The sequence below is a fragment of the Pezoporus occidentalis genome, unplaced genomic scaffold (assembly GCF_034315485.1).
Source record: "Pezoporus occidentalis ecotype Australia unplaced genomic scaffold, CSIRO_AGI_Poc_V1 ctg229, whole genome shotgun sequence".
Classification (NCBI taxonomy): Eukaryota; Metazoa; Chordata; class Aves; order Psittaciformes; family Psittacidae; genus Pezoporus; species Pezoporus occidentalis.
The window spans coordinates 1,519,638-1,538,220 of NW_026914169.1; the positions used below are offsets into that span (position 1 = coordinate 1,519,638).

The 18,583-nt window shown below is 48.2% G+C and overlaps 1 protein-coding gene across 1 annotated transcript; it reads right to left on the reverse strand.

Moving 5' to 3' along the window:
• Positions 1 to 3,253: 3,253 nt before the first annotated feature.
• Positions 3,254 to 6,371, reverse strand: LOC134164994 (olfactory receptor 14C36-like). Its single transcript, XM_062621313.1, has one exon. The coding sequence runs from the start codon at positions 6,187 to 6,189 to the stop codon at positions 5,509 to 5,511; it is 681 nt and encodes a 226-aa protein (XP_062477297.1). The 5' UTR covers positions 6,190 to 6,371; the 3' UTR covers positions 3,254 to 5,508.
• Positions 6,372 to 18,583: the final 12,212 nt, after the last annotated feature.

Genomic DNA, 18,583 nt, shown 5'->3' on the forward strand with positions numbered 1-18,583 from the left:
GCTGCCCACCAGCCCCTTCCTCCAGGAGCTGGCCAGCTGGCTGTCCGTTCCCTGCCAGAGCAACCAGAGCAGCTTTGGTTAATGCTGAGGTGTCCCAGGGACAAGCCTGGAGCTCCAGAGCATGCTTGATTGTGCAACTTACTACATGCATGATTAAATAAATACTATTTGTCTCCTTCGCCCTCAGGGCTTGTTTGCACTTTTTTCGCACCGGGTGAGGGGCTCTGCCAGGGCCTGGGGGAGGATGTGATGCACAGTGGAGGTCGGACGATGGCACCCTGCTCTTGCTGGGCTGCAGCTGCATGCACCCCACAGCTGGAGGAACCCCAGGTGCCAGCAATAAAGCTGATGATGACATAACATTCCCTGGGGGCAGTGGAGGGGCTGGTGTGCGCCAGGGAAGGAGTAGAGTAGCAGCTAAGTGTTGCCAGTCTGGACTTGCACTGACAGAGAAGGTGAGCTGGAGCCGTATCAGCTGATCCCGGAGGGAAGCCCTGACTAGCACAATGGTTTACGACAGGGAGTAGGGCCATTAGTGTCACTGAAAGTCGGGAGAATAAAACTCCTTAATACCGATGGAGCATTAATAAACAGGCATTATTTATTAAGGTGCCTGATGCACCTTAGTAGGGGCTAGCTCTGCCTAATGTGTGCTGATTCTTGCAGGTTTCTTCCTTATGAGCATTTATCTCATGCATATATATTACAATTCCAAATATCTTACAAATATTCTAGGTTACTACCCACTAGAGCACAGATTATTTTGAGTGAAGGTCTCAAGGGTCTTTGGAACCCCTGGTGGTCTTATCTTTGTTGACCTTTGGTTGAACTTCTCTCATTATCTTCCGTTTATGGGCTTAGGCTGGTTTCTCTTCTGACTTTGTGAGGAATAGTTCCTGGTTCAATGAGCTGGAGAGGCACTTTGTGACGAATGGTTCCTAGTTCAGTGAGCTGGATAGGTAAAGAAAGCACGTTCTTTACCCTTTGTCTTGTTCCTTCTTTCTGTATGTATGGTTTTGTTTAGCTATAACTTGGTTTCTTTCAGCTAGTAAAATGAGTCCACTTCTATCACTGGGGTTCCTGTCAGAGGCATGGAGCGCTGGGTCATGCACGGGGCTGTCTGGAGCTGTACTGGAGCCAAAGGCAGGTGATACCGGGAAGAGAGCCGGGTGGGATCGAGGGAACTGCCTGTAGCCATACTGGGGATTGCTGGCTGTGCTCAGCACAGCTTGTGGGTGCAGCGGCAGGGATGTGGAGGAGGAAGAGGGACAACCATGGTGTCCCCGCAACGTCAGAGAGCCGGGAACACTGCCCATAGCAGCGTGCAGGGAGCCGTGGTCCCTGGACACTTTGCTTTACATCACCCGTATTGTTTTTGTGGGGCATGTGGGGAGTCATAGCCACTTGACACTCAGCTTCTGGTCAGCCACGTTGTTTTTCTCGTGCTCACTGCTACAATCTCGCGAATGAATTGCAGTACTGCAGATTAGTGCCATGCATCTTGAGGAGCCACCGCTGAGCTCCACTCTGCTTTCTGCCAGTAAGGGTGATGTGACGCTGCCATGCCTGCTTGGAGAGGAAAATGCTAGTGTTCGGCTACCTCAAGATAATCCCCAGAGGTGAGTACCCTAATGCATGGTCACAGTGCAAAGCCAGCAGTCCTGACAATCCTACTGCTCCACCAGGCCCGATAAGAGGCTGGAGAATGGTATTACTACTTGCCCTCTCTGGGTGCTATCCTACCTCCTGAAGGGCGGCATGGAAAGGAGAATTTAACATCATGTCAGGGCTTGCACTGAAAGAAGTACTGAACCAGAAGCCACATCATTTTGACACAGTCCCTCTGTCCTGATATGCAGCACATGTCCTACGGACAACTTTCCACACCCCTTGGGTCATGCTTAGCCCAAATGTCAGCCCCATGCAAGGCTTCTTAGCTGCCACAAGCACACTGGGCTGCACTAGGGGAGCATGGTCACCCTCACAAGGGTAGGAATTTTCTTCTCTCTGGACTCAGCACTGGTGTGACCCCATCTGGAGAAGCGTGTTTCAGTGTGGAATCCTTGTTCTGGAGGAATCTTCCCAGATAGGGTTAGGGGTCATGGGTGGAGATGCTGAGAGTCCAGGGCTTAGTAGCTCAAGACAGATGGAAAATTTCACTCTGAGACGATTGAACTTCGGTTTTTTTTTTGGCAGTAAGAAACAACATGAGAAAGGAAAATCACCAGAAATTGCATCTTTGGAGGTCCAGAGTAGAGCTGAAGTTAAAGAAACGTCACTTCCAGTGTAGTGCTTTGGTGCTAAATATTCACTCACGGAGTGTCAGGATCAACTCATGGCTTTGTGTTTTCAAGGAGCACCAGTAGAGGTAGAGACATCCTGGGATGAGAAAAAGGTGAAGAAGAGCACTGGGTGTGTGCAGCCTGCAGGGAATCTGACACAGGCATGGGACAGTGCAGCATGGCCTGTAGTGCAGATGGCCAAGGGCACTGGCAAGGTGCTTGGTCCCTGATAGAACCAAGGTCTTTGTCCCCTTGGCTGTGGCTGATGTCCCTGCCACAAAGGTCTAAGAGAAGACAAATTGTCATCATGACCATGGGGCATCATTGCCTTCTTGCAGCCCCCTGGGAAGACCAGAAGGTGTCATACCATTGTCCTTCACTTCGCGTCACATTCCCAGATCCCCCGGAAGAGCCTGAACCACAGGCTGAGGGTCAGGGCTTGGCCATCCACCTTCATCAAGAAAACCAAGGTTTTTTTCTCAGCATCAGAGTTGCTGCACTTTGCCTTTGCCAGCCTCCAGTTATCTGCTCTAATGAGTTCCTGGGAAGGCTTTGTCAATAATGGCCCTCAGTGGGGCCCCATTAATGCTTCAAGGTACTTTGAAATTGCTTCTGAGTTTGACTGCTTGAGAGGGTTCTTCAGTCTCCTCTCAGTAGCTGAGGTACATGGACTCAACACCAAAAAGGCTGTGGGGTTCATTAAAATACTGAAGGCCCTAATGAGCCATGTGTCTTCCTGGAATTTTCTTTAAGTCCTCACAGCTTGCACAACTCCACTGAGATCTGCAGCTGGATATTGCAACTCCTTTACACCAGCTCCCTCCTACTTTTCTTAGAGAACTGGGCTGCACACAGGGACTGAAAACCTCCCTTCACTACTGACAAACAAAAGTTAAATGCTATATAACTCCTCAGCTGCATGCCAAGTCTAAGCAGCATCTAGCATGATCCCCCTTTCACAAGTGATTTGTGTAGAACAGTTTTAAATAGAGAGATAAGAAAGGATAGATATAAACACAATTAAGGTTGTGTGGACTTTAGAAAGATGAAGCAAGTTTCTAGCTTCCTGCAGCTCAAAGCAGAGAGCAGATATTTGAGGGGATCTGGAAGACCAAAGAGCAAGTGGAGGAGGAATCCTGAGAGCAATGGGAAGGGTATATGTCCAGATTGTCTGCTAAAAAGTTTTTAGATGTGGCCACTTGATACGGAGAGTCAGAGACACCTGAATGGTGAGGGTGATGAAATTACAGATAGAGTAGGTAATACAAGTACAGGGGAAGATCAGTATTTCTTTTCCTACCATTAATACACTTCCTGGAATTTCTCATTTTGTCATTTTGGGAAAACATTGCCAGGTCTTAAATGTACTCAAGTGACTGAGCTGTTGAAAAAGTGCTTCTATATTTTGTGCATACTTTCATTTTCATAGACAGTAACTGATGCCTGACAGGCTTGCAGGTGTTAAAACAAGATCATTTGTGTCCTTCATAGAGCTGCAGGCCCCAAAACCTTCCCTGCCCAGGACTCCACAGTCTGCACAGAGCAAGTAACACTGAGGTGTCAGCTTCTCTTTGCTGGTAGCAGATGTTAGTTGTGATGCTCACCTACAGCATTGGAGGATTCATGCCTCATCAATATCTGCTCTGCTCCAGTTAGCAATAGAGCCTTAAGAAAACTGAGGTTGGAAGGTTACCTCAGGAGTTCTACAGTCCAACCTGCCAGAAACAGGGTCAGAGAAAGTTGTTCAAGGCTTGATACAGTCTGAGTTAGAAAACACGAAGGACAGAGACTGCACAGCCTCTCTGGGTCACCTGTTCCAGCACTTAGCTATGCTCATGGGGAAAACATTTTTCTCTATGTCCTGACTAAATCTCTCCTCTTTCACCTTCTCCCTTTGCCTTTTGTCATCCCACCATGCACAATAGCGAGGAATCTGACTCTGTATTCTCCATGACCTCCTCATCAGTACCGGCAGGCTGTGATGAAGTCCTCATCAGCCTCCTCTTCCTGGGCTGGACAATCCAACTCCCTCAGCCTCTCCAGACAGGCAACATGTTCTAGCCCTGAGGGCCCTTTCCAATATCTTGCCTGAACTGGGGATCTGAAGCCTGCATGGAGTATTCCAGAGCATCCCTTCTCTTGGTCTCCTGACCATGGTCCTTGGTCAGGATGCTGGTGGCCTCCCTGGCAGTCATATGGCTGCCTCCTGTCCAGCTCCAGCAGACCAAGACCTTACCTACTGGGCTGCTCCCAGACAGACAGACCCAGGCAGCGTCATTGCCAAGGTGAGTCTCGTGCAGGGGCAGAAACTGGAATTTGTCCTTCTGGGATTTCCTGAGGTTCCTGTAAATATGTTCTCTCCTCTTTCTGGAACCTCTTCATTGAGCACAGAGCTCACAGACCTTTCCTGTAAAAGCCAAGTAGGCATTGAGTCCCTCAGACCCATGGATGTCTGCTGTTCCATCCAGCTGTAGCCCTGCATTTTCTTTCTCAAGTCCTGAAGCTCTTCTTTTTGCTCTTGACTTTCCTTACAGGCACCAATTCCAGACGAGCTTTGCCTTTCCCAAAGTCATACCTGCAGAGCAAAGGAAATGTACATAAACCGCTTGTCTGTACCTGTCCTTGCTGTCACTCCTTGACAGCTGCTTCATGGCCCTTGTTAGTGCTCTGTCCTGTGACATCGCAGCCCCACAGTGCAAGCACAGCACAGGACAGGGTACATTCAGGGTGAGGAATGGTCCTCTGACATGATGCCCTCAGCATTCCTTAGTGTTTTGTCACTCCATGACCTTCCTGTTGGGCAGCCTCTCCAAGCTTCTGGAGATACCAAGTCACCTGCGGGGCTTCACAGACATCTCTGCTCCAGAGTCTGCCAGGCTCTGGCCAGGAGGGAAGCTGGGCAGGCTTGGCCATTCCCATGATACAGACACTGGGATCAGCAGGAGGATGGAGATGGCCTTACAGTAAAACTCACCCTTAAACCTGGGTTGAACAGCCAGGGCTGGAAATGGCCAGAGAAAGATGGCCAATGGGTGGGTGGTGACAATGGACCTTGGGTTACATTCTGGGTCTGCTCAAGCCACCTCTGTCCTGCACTTGGATGGCTTCCACAAGCCCTGCCTCTACACCACAACCTCCTGGTGTGAGTTCTCACCCTGCATGGCCATGCAGTACAAAATAGACACAGAGCAGCCATCAGAGAGCTGGTGCAGCCAGAAAGCTGTTTTCATTTCCCATTTATTCCTGCAATGTGGAGGATGGATCTCAGATTAAAAAGGAGCTGCAGAAGTTCACAGAAGGACTGGTCCACAGAATTGCCTTGACAGAGTGGCAGTGAAAATGTATTAACAGTGTGCAGCACAGCATAGAGAAACCCACTGCTGCAGGCAGCTGCTGCCATGTGGGCACAAGCTCTGCCAACCAGGAGGGTCCCGTAGTGCAGCGGTTTGCAGATGCCAATGTAGCGGTCATAGGACATGATGGTGAGAAGGTAATACTCTGCTGAAATGAAAAAGACGAACAGAAATACCTGGGCAGCACATCCTGAAAAAGAAAATTTCCTTGTGTGCCAGAAGGAATTTGCCATGGATCTGGGGACAGTTGTGGAGATGAAGCCCAGGTCAAGAATGGAGAAGTTGAGGAGGAAGTACATGGGGTTGTGGAGGCAGTGGTCACAGGCTGCGGTGGTGATGATGAGGCCATTATCCAGGAGGGGAACCAGGTAGATACCCAGGAAGAGCCAGAAGTGCAAGAGCTGCAGGTCCTGCGTGTCTCCGAACGCCAAGAGGAGGAACTGGGTGATGGAGCTGCCATTGGACATCTGCTGCCTCTTGGCATGGGGACTTACTGAAAAAAGAAAAGGATAGGGAAAGATTACGCCAGACTCTTCTGAGCAAAGACACCCCATTTTTCATAGAAATCTCCCCAGCTGAAATGCATTTCTTTTCTCTTGTTTGTGCTGGCTGAGTGCAGTATGAGGAGCAGGACCTCTGCTGATGTGCTACCAGGGAGTCAGCTGTCCTCTGAAGCAGTGGTTTGTACAGCTTTGGAAGATAACATGAAATCCAATTTTATCATAAAAGTTCAGTAGTTGCACTCATGGCTCGGATGGGTATGACTTTCAGAAGCAACTCTTAGCTTGTCTTAGAATGGTTCTGTGTTTTTTATTGACTAGCATAACACCTGCTGAGTCTTTTTTATAGGGGTATAAATCATTCTTTGTATGACTGAAAATTGGAAGTGGATTGAAACAGGCAAAGGTCTCGGCTCTTTGTAGCTTAGTGCAGTGCCAGTAGAGCTGCTGTGTCCAAAAGTTCTTTGACATTTTAGCTGTGCTTAGACTTGGACTGCCTTTAAGATGCATTCACACAAAAATTAATCTTAAGAACACCCACAAATATATGCCCTGTGATGAGATCAGGAGAGCACTGTTTCAAAGGGTAGGTCACGGAGATCTCGTGGGGGAAAACGAAGAGCACTGTCCAGCAGACCATGCCCAGCAGACACCCGCAGTGACAGACAAGTGAGTTTCCAGAATGCACCCTCCCCCAGACTGGTTTGCAGTTTCCCCCCACTCCCTGGCCATGGCTTTGCTGCTTGGAGATGTCCTTGCCAGGAGCTGCTTTTCTGTGCCCAGGTCTCTTCCCTGTCAGTGCTCCTAGAGCCCATCCGATGGGCTCTGTGCTCAGCTCTGTCCTGCAGACACCTTCCAGCATCAGGGCACTGCCCAGGGGCATCTCTTGGTATGCAGGAGGTAAGAAACTACTCAAACAGTGCTGATGAGAACTGGGGTCTCAGTTCCTTCTCCAAAGCAGAAAAATAAATTCCCAGCTCCCACTGTTCACCCAGCCAACCTACAGTGAAAAAAAATCACAGAATTCATTCTTCTAAGGCAAGTGCTGCCTCAATATCTTTCAGAAGGACCTCTGCAAATACCAAGTGATCAGGAGATCTGAGCAGCCCTGTACCACACAGCACACTCTAAAGAGCAGAAGACTTCCCTTCCAGGGTTTTTTCCTTCCACTCCCAGCTTCCCCCCTCCCAGCACTATGGGGACCTTCTGGGCAGGCTGAGTGCTGACCCTGGCATGCAGCAGAGTCCCTGCCCCAGCATGTAGCCCTTGGGCTGCCGGGCCTTCTAGGAAGGACAGCAGTAGGGACCCCTGGCTGCACACCCAGATTCACACCCTGCAGCCATCCCTGGGACAGAAGAGCTGTATTACCCTGTCCCTCGGATGGTGCAGCAGGCAAGCCCTGCTCTGGAGCACATCCTCTTCCTTATCTACAGTAGAGAAACCAAGAGAAATCTCCTGACAGATCCCATAAACTTTCAGAGGCATCAGCTTAAGCAGATAGGAACTGTAGCTGCAGTGCCCTGCACCCAGACCCTTACCACACAGAGGGCTGTGAAGATTTCTCCTGCAGTGAGCTCTCAGGATTCTCCCACTCCCAACTGCCTTTAAGCTCTCTCAGCCTTGCAGGTCTCCTCTGTGTTCCTGCTGGCAGTGCCCGCAGCCCTCTAGAGAACAAGCAGTGGTGGACAGGTGTTAATCCAGGGTTCATTTAGGGTTCTTTTCTTGAAACATAAAGCTTTGGGCCAATCTGGACTCCCTCCTGATGGCCTATTGCTCCACAGTACTTCTTGGTGTTGATAAAGTTAATTAGCTTTAATTTTATTCCTGTCATTCAGTCTTACTTGACAAGGTAGCTATAACTGCATTATGTGAACCTCTGACATGAAGTTTTTGGGCCAGTGTTTTTTTTCTCTTTGCTGACTGTCAACATAATTTAATAGAATCATAGAATAGTTAGGGTTGGAAAGGACCTTAAGATCATCTAGTCCCAAGCCCCTGTCAATGGCAGGGATACCTCACACTAAACCATGTCACCCAAGCCTCTGTGCAACTTGGCTTTGTACACCACCAGGGATGGAGCATTCACAGCTTCCCTGGGCAACCCATTCCAGTGTCTCACCACCCTTACAGTGAAGAACTTCTTCCTTATATCCAATTTAAACTTCCCCTGTTTAAGTTCGAACCTGTTACCCCCTGTCCTATCACTACAGTCATTCATGAAGAGTCCCTCCCCTGCATCCTTATAGATCCCTTCAGATACTGGAAGGCTGCTATGAGGTCTCCACACAGTTTTCTCTTTTCCAGGCTGACCAGCCCCAATGTTCTCAGCCTGTCTTCATACGGGAGCTGCTCCAGTCCCCTGGTCATCTTCATGGCCCTCCTCTGGACTTGCTCCAAGAGTTCCATGTCCTTTTTATGTTGAGGACACCAGAACTGTACACAATACTCCAAGTGAGGTCTCACGAGAGCAGAGGGGCAGGATCACCTCCTTTGACCTGCTGGTCATGCTCCTTTTGATGCAGCCCAGGATGCAGTTGGCTTTCTGGGTTGTGAGCGCACACTGAAGCCGGCTCATGTTCAGTTTCTCATCTACCAACACCCCCAAGTCCTTCTCCGCAGGGCTGCTCTGAATCTCTTCTCTGCCCAACCTGTAGCTGTGCCCGGGGTTGCTCCAACCCAGGTGTAGGACCTTGCACTTGGCATGGTTAAACTTCATGAGGTTGGCATCAGCCCACCTCACAAGCGTATTGAGGTCCCTCTGGATGGCATTCCTTCCCTCCAGGGTATCAACCGAACCACACAGCTTGGTGTCATCGGCAAACTTGCTGAGGGCACACTCAATCCCCCTGTCCATGTCAGCGACGAAGATGTTGAACAAGACCGGTCCCAACACCAGTCCCTGAGGGACACCACTCATAACTGGTCTCCAACTGGACATTGAGCCGTTTACCACAACTCTGTGTGGGGTCATCCAGCCAGTTCTTTCTCCACCCAGTGGTCCATCCATCAAATTGATGTCTCTCCAATTTAGAGACAAGGATGTCATGTGGGACAGTGTCAAACGCTTTGCACAAGTCCAGGTAGATGACATCAACTGCTCTACTCCTGTCCATCAGTTCTGTAGCCCCATCATAGAAGGCCACCAAATTGGTCAGGCAGGATTTCCCCTCAGTGAAGCCATGCTGGCTGTCACCAAGCACCTTGTTGATTTTCATGTGCCTTAGCATGCCTTCCAGGAGAATCTGCTCCAAGATTTTGCCAGGCACAGAGGTGAGACTGACTGGTCTGTAATTCCCCGGGTCATCCATTTTCCCCTTCTTGAAAATGGGGGTTATATTTCCCTTTTTCCAGTCATCCAGAACTTCACCCAACTGCCATGATTTTTCAAATATGATGGACAGTGGCTTAGCAACTTCATTTTCCAGCTCCTTCAGGACCTGTGGATGGATTTCATCAGGTCCCATGATTTATGCACGTTCAGGTTCTTAAGATGGTCTCGAACCAGATCCTCTCCTACAGTGGGCCTAGGGTCTCCATTCTCACAGTCCCTTCATCTGCTTTCCAAGACTTGGGTGGTATGGTCAGAGCATTTGCCAGTGAAGACTGAGGCAAAGAAATCATTAAGAACCTCAGCCTTCTCCAAACCCAGGGTAGCCAGTTCTGCTGATAGCTTCCAGAGAGGGCCTACTTTGTCCCTAGTCTGTCTTTGATTTGCAATGCAATTATAGAATCCCTTCCTGTTATCTTTCACATCTCTAGCCAAGTTTAATTCTAACTGGGCCTTGTCTTTCCTGACATGGTCCCCAGCTTCCCAGACAACATCCCTGTATTCTTCCCAGGCCTCCTGTTCCTGCTTCCACCTTTTATAAGCCTCTTTTTTTCCTTCAAACTTTCCTCAGCAGCCCCTTATCCATCCAAGGAGGTCTCCTGGCCCTCCTGCTGCACTTCCTTCTGGTTGGGACGCAACACTCCTGCGCTTGTAGCAGGTGATCCTTGAATATCAACCAGCATCCTTGGGCCCCCCTGTCCTCTAGGGCTATATCCCATGGAACCTTACTAAGCAGGTTCCTGAAGAGGCCAAAGTCTGCTCTCTTGAAGCCCAGGGCAGTGAGCTTGCTGCACGCTCTTCTCACTGTCCAGAGGATCTTGAAGTCGACCATCTCATGATCACTACAATCAAGGCTGCCCTGGAGCGTCACATTTCCTATCAGCCCTTTCCAATCAGCCTGCACAAATCTTCAATCTGTCTCTGTATTTGGCATATAACTTTGACTGCCTCTGCCACCACAAATGTCACCAGACATTTGCATCTGGACACGTCACCCCTGGCCTCCCTCACTGCTAATTACCATGGGAGCCGAGACAAGATGCTCACATACAGGTGGGCAAGAGGAATCCCAGTTCCTGTGGGTTTGTGATAGTCATGACAGTGAGCTGAGTCTGCCTCTAGTCCCAGGTCTACAATCCCAGGATGAGATGTCCCAACTGATAAGGCTGAATCCCTTCTTTCAGCAAGGGTAAAGGAGATCCCTGCCTGTCCTGGTTTGGCTATCCTGTCTAATGATGGGACAAGAAACAGGCTGCCAAGACAAGGGTAGTGTCACTATCCCTGTAGTCATTCAAAGACATGATATTTAAGGGACATGGTTGACATGTGGACTCGATGTTCGTAAGGGTCTTTTCCAAATTAAATGATCCTGCAATTCTAAGAAAAGTTGATATTAAAAAAAAATGATTTTAAAAAAATTAAAAAAAAAATGTTAAAAAGTTGACTGAAGAAGATTTAAAATTAGACTTTAGACTCTCAGCAGACAGACTGCAGGAAGGCAGTGTCTCTCCCAGCTCTGAGAGGGAACATCAGTGCTTGTTCAGGCTGTTTTAGAGGATATTTCCCTGGAGCCCCAGGGACCCCTAGAGGGAAGCCAGAGAAGCACTGCTGCATCACCTAAGGGAGAGGCGAAGTCAGAGTTTAAAGGCAGTCTGGAATGGATGGACAGAGCTGAACTTGTTCTCAGAGAAATCTTCACAACTGTTGACACAGTAAGTCTGTGGCAGGAGGAAAATCAAGATGAGTATCCTGGACGGATAACACTATAGTGTTAGATCTGCAGATTTTTCTGTTGCGGAGCAGGGCTTGCCTGCTGCACCATGCAAGGGACAGAGCAACACAGGTCCCTTGTCTCGGGGATGGCTGCAGAGTGTGAATGTAGGTGTGCAGCCAGGGGTGCCCTGAGCTGTCCTTCCAAGCAGGGTCCTGCACCCCAGGGCCTGTGTGCCAGGTCAGGGAGCTCCCCACTGTGTGGCAGAAACTGAGGGAGGTGAGGGGGAGGGATTGACCCCTTGCAGGGTGGTGTGCTGCTTCTGTTGAGAGGGTGCAGTATGTGTCAGGATTAATCACAGCTCCAGATCACCCCAGGAGATTTCTGAGGGGACTTTTCGAGGGGAAGCTCAAGACAGGGATTACTATAAAGACAAGGAGCTTTTATGAGCTTCTGTGCTCGGTTTCATATTTAGATGGGATTTGGGTGTAGTAATTAAAAGGATTCCTCATGCTTAAGTCATTGAGACTCTTGAGGTCTAACTTTAACTAATCAGTAGGTCTTACAGCTGCCTCCTAAAGTTTCTTTAGCCACTCCTCTGCCTACGGACAGCACCAGCCTCATCCATCAGGCTTGGTCTGATCTGCACTTCACCTTCAAATAGGAACATATGCCAAGGCAGTGCTTTTAAAACTGACAGGGTTCTGAGGGGCCATGGTGGGTGCAGAGAGGTTCACATGAGGTATGTGAGCAGTCACAGGGAAAAGATATGGGACAGGGAATACCTCTCAAGAAGAAAATCTACAGGTAGCAGGTATATGATCTAGGAATGAGAGAAAAGTGAAAACAGAAAATCTGATTTGCAGACTTCTTCCTCTGAGCGAGCAAACTCCCTTGCCTCCTCTCCCATGCAGCCCAGCTTCTGCCCTAAGGGCCATGAGTCCAAGGCATAAACCACCAAGGCTGCCAGAGCTCCAGCAGAGCCAGGGTGCTGTATGCCCAGTTCCCTTTGCAAAGCACAGGTGCTGGCAGCACCCTCTTCCTAAACCTTTGCCCAATCCCCAGCCCTGAAAGGCAAACTCTAATCCCTAAACCCTAACCTGGACATCTAACTTGTCTCTCTCCCACTGTCTACCACTCTCATATTCATCACCTTTCCTCAACCCTTCCTTATGCTCTTTTTCCCCTTGGGGCCAGGGCAAGGGTCATGAGGCTCCAGAGCAGTCCCATGGCACTGGAACAGGAATGGCCTTTATCTGATGAGCTCACAGGCCACAAGATGGAGATGGGTAGTGTCCCATAAAATCCTGAGACACCACTGCCTTCACGCACCTGGTGCATCAGGATCTCATGGGACAGTAGGAGACACATGGTTATGAAGTTGTCTGTGAGGTCACCTCTATGTTTAGATTGCTAGGTTGGCAGCTTGGTGGCTGCTAGGAGCCTTGGGGCTCCCTGATCTGGACAAATGAGGAGGAACTGAAGAGGCTCTAGAAGACATCTGCCAAGAAGAGGGTTTGGAGCATGTTTAGAGAGGTTGAAAGGTTGGGCTTCTTTAGGCTGTTGAAGTGGTGGCTTAGGGCACTACAACAGGAGTGTGCACCTACTTGAAGGGTGGTTTCAGAGATAATGGAACTTTTTTGATAGTGGGAAAAGAAGAAAACCTTGGCAAGAAAAATCTTAGAAGGTTCAGACTGGAGGTGAGAAAAAAAATGTCTCTCAGAGCATACCCTTGTGCTACAATAGCTCACTCTGAGGGAGTATGAATCAGTCCATGGCTTTGTGCTTCAAGGGAACAGCCAGTGAGAGTAAAGAGACATCAGTGAGGGCATAGAAATATCACAGTGATAGCTAGGTGTGAAAGTAAGAAGGATGTCACCAGCCTGAAGGGACAGAGAACATGGAGGCATGGAACAGTGTAGGAGAGTTGTAGTAGAGATGGCCAAGGGCTCTGTCAAGACAGAGGTCTTTGTCCTCTCGGCTATAGCGTTACATCTGCTACCAAGGCTGGTGAGGTAAAACTTTATTTTCAGGGTCTCAGGGCCTGCATTCCCAGGACCTGAGGTGGGAGGACTTGGCCTTTCTCCTTCACAAAACAAACCAAAGGGATTTTGCAGCATTACAGTGACCTGCCCACTGCCTTTGCCTACTTGCAATCACAGCCTCCAATTATCTTCTTTAACAAGTCCCTGGGACACTTTGTCAGTAATGGGCTCAGGGGGGCCCATTAATGCTTCAAGGTGCTTTGAGCTTTGCTTCTGACTTTGACTTCTTGAGTGGTTTATTCAGTCTTCTCTCAGTATCTGAAGTTGACGTAGTGAGCCCCAGATGCCCTTACAAGCTATTTATCGTTTTGCAATTTTCTTCCAAACTTCAAGATTTGTACAGGTAATTGGAGCTGTTCCACAGTGTAGTTTAGGAGGAAGAATTGAAAGTGCACCTAATAAATTTTTTTTTTATTTTCAAGGAAGTACTTTAGTGCTTTTTAGTTAAGAGAAAAGGCAATAGCCACTTGTCCAAGTGATAATGATGCAGTGTCTCCTCAGGAGGTCTGGACCAGTAGAAAAGCAGTTCCTTGAGGTCTGACACTGTATGGACCACCTTTTTCCTTACCTCCCCAACCCCGCCATTTTTCTCATTGTCCACCTTGCACTTTCATGACTTTTCCTTACATCAGACTTCTTCACTGCAGTCTGCGGGTGGATGTTACAGCTCCATTGCATCATCTCCCAACTGCTCTCCTTAGAGAACTGCCTGCACTCAGGCCCAGAAGGATTGTTCCAATTTGTAAGAAAAAAAACTTAAAGCATGATAAAGTTTCATAAACAATGAAAGTTTCAAACTCACTCTGTAACCATATGCTCAGTGCAAGCTGCCTCTAAAGAAGTTGCCTTTATACAAGAAAGGTAGGTAGATACAAAAAGGTGGATATAGACATAATTAAAGAGCTGTCTAGAAGAGATAATTAGACTACTGAAAGACAGGCAAGCTTTTACACCCTAAAACTGAAAGAAGCAACTGAAAAGGTGAGAATAATCTGAATGAATAAACAGTAAGGGAAGGAGAAAATTGGAAAATAAAGGAAAGAGTCTTTGCCTAGGCATGCTGCATCTGAAAAGGGGACATTAGAAAGGGTCATTGTATCAGGAATGGTGAAAATACATAAAAATTAGAGAAGTTAAATACATCATACAACTGGCAGAGTAGTGGTAATGAAGTTATAGGGGAAGATCAATATTTCTTTGGAATATCCCTTTTGAAAAGTGACTGGATTGGCAGAGGTCTCCTGGGAGAGAGAACAAGCAAATACTGCACCCACCTTTGAAAGAGTCCAAAAGTGCAACTAGCTGTACAAGATCACTTTGATGAGGAGTGTGCCACCAGTTAGTCTTCTTGAGTGATCTCTAGTCATCTAAAAAGGAAGATCATGGATTACCAAGGGTAAATCGTGCCTGACCAACCTGATAGCTTGCAGCTGTGTATGAGGAAATTAAAAGCAGATGCCATATGTCATTTCCCTCAGTGTCAGCAAAACTCCTGGCATGGTCTCCCTTAATATTCTTCTACCTAAAGCAGCCAAGAAAGCCAAGAGCATGCTGGCCTGTACCAGTAATAGTGTGGCCAGCAGGACCAGGGAAGTGATTGTCCCACTGTACTGGGCATACCTCAATTTAGTGTTTTGCTTTAGGGGGACTTCACCATTTAAGGGTATTTCACCTTGTGTGTCTCAATTAACTCCCACCCCATAAAATGTGGTGAGTCCCCATCCTCTCCTGACCCCTCCAAATTAATTTCCAGAAAGTCCACTGTATGCCATAAGTCCTGCCATATGTGAAACAACCATCTCCATTGTTAGTGGACACCGAGAGCCTTTAAAACCAGAATATTTGGTGCAAAGCAACCCTATAGAACAGTAAGCTTAGCTCAAAACACGGGGAGAATACAAGGAAAAAAGACTCTTTAAAAGACCAACTCCTTGGACATTTTATTGGCATCACCCTTGGAGGGAAGGCCTAGCCTCTGGGCACCACACCTGCACATATGAACTTTTACTGAAAAGCTGCTATTGGACAGGCAACATTTGACCCAGTGTTGCACAAGGGTCAGACACAATAGGACCAAGCCTCAAGAGAAATAGTATAAGATGAGAAAATTATATATAAGCAGGATTATCACAAGAGAAAAAAAGACTCTTGCCCTAAGATGAACTCTGGGAAATCTGCAAAGAATGCAAAGTAAGTTATTGCTATGCGAGATCTCTTCTGTGAAGCAAAGCGTTTGCACACACAGGGTCATGGACACTGGTACCAGGTTTTCATATGCCAGACTTGCCTGGTTCCACAGCTGGGGTGCTTCAGTCCAAATGTGCAGGAATCCCATCAGCCAGGATGAGCTGGAGCTATCACTGTTGGAGACAGAGCTGTGAAGGTGATGGAATCGATTGCCAAGGCAGAGCTGGTACTCAAGGACAGAATCCTCCAAGCACAGCAACAGTCTAGATCAAAGTTCAGTCTAAACCCGTATGGCTGCCCTCAAGCTTCCCATTCCCCATCAGCACCTCCCTGTTAATGAGAACAAGGTCCAGCATAGCACCTCTTCTCATTACTTTATCACCACTTGGAGAAGAAAGTTATCATTAACACAATGATGCAAGCTCACAATGAACAAGGTCACCTTCACATGGGGCTGCATTAGGAGGAGTGTGGCTAACCCAGACATCTTGAATTTTCATCTGCCTCCATTCAAACATTGGTGTGGTCACATCTGGACCAGGAGGTCCCTCTGTGGGAATTTCTGCTCTGGAAAGGTGGTGAGGAACTGGAAGGTGCCCAGGGGATGTCTGCACATGCCATATGCTTTAGGCCCCAAACCCCATCTTTGCTGACCTCCTCTTCCCCCCATGCAACCCCAGGAACATTCTGTCCCTGCAATACCACCATGGTCTCCAGGCAGCTCCAGATTCCAGGTGCCTGCTCCTGGCCTGTCACCTAAGCAGCTACCCATAACACCACAAGGACCAGTATAAGCCAGGGCCCTTCTGCCCTTGTATCTGCACAGCCAACAGTGACATCATTAGTCTGGAAGCTCCAACAACAGCTCAGCATTGTGGAATATCTGGTGGGTTTCCGCTGGTGTTGCCAGAGCCTGCCAGGACCTTTGCTGCCTTCTGGAATTATCAGTGGCTTCCTGAGACTCAGCAGAGCCCACCATGGGTCCTGCCTCTTCCTGGCATGCATGGCAGGATTCTGCAGGCTTTACCAGAGACTGCCAGGGTCTCTGCCACCTTCTGGCACACCTGTCTGGCTTCTACAGGTATTGCTGGAGATCACCAGGTGGTTGCTACTTCTGGAATGCCTAGTGGGCTTTGTGGGGGCTTCCAAGGGCCATCAAGGACCTTGCTGCCTTCCAGAATTCCTGATAGTCTTCCACCAGCATTGCTGGGCTTTCGTGGGGGTTCTTAGAACCCACACATTCACCTGCAGCCTTCTAGAATGCCCAGGGTTTTTTCTGGTCACCATGGATCCTGTTCTGCTGACAGGCAGGGTATGCACAAAATGACCACATGCTATCTGTATAATATGCACAGTTTATTAAACAAGCACACTAAAGCAAACAAGCACACTAAAGTGAATCAGGTATATATCTATACATATATAGTCAGTAAGTACAGTAAAGGAAATCATATATATATATACACATATATATAAGTAAAGTATAGAGGAAAATTAGTAATGCATCAAATCATTACTGCATAGACAGAACAGAGATCAAGAAGAAATACATGACCAGTTACCCCTGAATCATCATCCAGGCCCACACTTGAAACTGGGAAGCCCCATTGCAGCCGATGCTGGGAATCTCAGGTAATTGGAAAAATTCCTACATGGTGGAAAAATTCCTACCCATGGGTGATGCTTCAGATTCAGCCACAAGAGGGTCCTACTTTTATACCCTTAGAAAAACAACTGGCTTTATGACAGATCTGTCATTGTTTACTTGTGGCGCCATGCAGCTTCTCATGATCTCTCTGTTGTCCACACTGAGAGCATTAGCCAGGCATGCCAGTGCAGCCAAGTATGAAGGTCATAGAACAGCTGCACACCTATGTTTTCCTCCTCCTTCTGACTGTCACAATGAGCATAAACATATACTCTACCGAATACACTATGTTGTATGTTACAAAAACATACTTTGTTATGTCTCTCAGTCATGAGAGGGAATCAACTCTCAGCTATGTTCCCATCTATTGCAGAACCCTGTGTGCTTTTTCAGCAAAGTAGCCAACAGGATGCTGGGTTACATCAACAGGGCCATCGCCAGCGGAGATAAAGTTATTATTCCACTCTGCCCGGTGCTTGTCAGTCCATACTTGAAATATTCTGGTGTGTTTTGGTCCCAGCTACAAAGAAATGATGTGGACATCCTGGAGACAGCTCAGAGAGGAGCCTCAAAGGTGATCCAAGAACTGGGAAGCTGTATGGGGAAAGGCTGAGAGAGCTGGTCTGTTTCAGCCTTGAGAAAAGAAGGCTTAGCAGAAACCTTACCACCATTTTCCAGTATAAAAAGGGTGGCTGCAAATCATAGAATCAACTAGACTGGAAAAGACCTTTAAGATCATCACCTCCAACCTTTACCCCAGCACTGCCAAGGCCAACACTGAACCATGTCACCAAGGGCCTCATCTACACTTTTTTTGAACACTCCACCACTGCCCTGGGCAGCCTGTTCCAATGCCTGAACACCCTTTTGGTGAAGAAATTGTTTCTAATCTCCAATCTAAACCTCCCCTGGTGCAGCTTGAGGCTGTTACCTCTTGTCCTATCACTTGTTCCTTGGGAGCAGAGACCAGCCACCTCCTGGCTCCATCCTCCTGCCAGGTAGCTGTAGAGAGTGAGAAGGTCCCCCTTGAGCCTTCTCTTCTCCAGACTAAACCCTTCCAGGTCCCTCAACCGTTTCACGTGAGACTTGTGCTCCCAACAAGCAAGGGTGGATATCTATATTGGTGTCACTGTTCCTGGGGTCACCCTGTGTCGGTGATGCCCAGCATCAGCTTTCTGTCCAGGCACCTTAGATGAGGGAGCAGGGGCTGGACATTTGCACTTTGGGAGCTGTGCTGCAGGACGCCTGAGAGACCTGCCCAAAGAAGCAGTACACAGATGGAGTTTTAGGTGGGTAAGCAACGGTGGCTTGCCATGTTGATAACACTGTTCTGGAGCTAACCATGCGTAGGTGATGCCCAGCACCAGGTTTCTGCCTGGGCACATTAGCTGTGGGATCAGGGCCTGGACACTTGCACTTTGGGAGCTGGTTTCAGGGGCACCTGAGATCATTGCCCAGAGAGGCAATGTGCAGATGAAGCTTTAGTTGGGTAAGTAAGGGTGGATATCCATGTTGTTGGTACAGTTCCA

Coding starts and splice junctions, on each gene's coding strand:
- LOC134164994 (XM_062621313.1), bottom strand. CDS start 6,189: ATGGGGTGTCTTTGCTCAGAAGAGTCTGGCGTAATCTTTCCCTATCCT.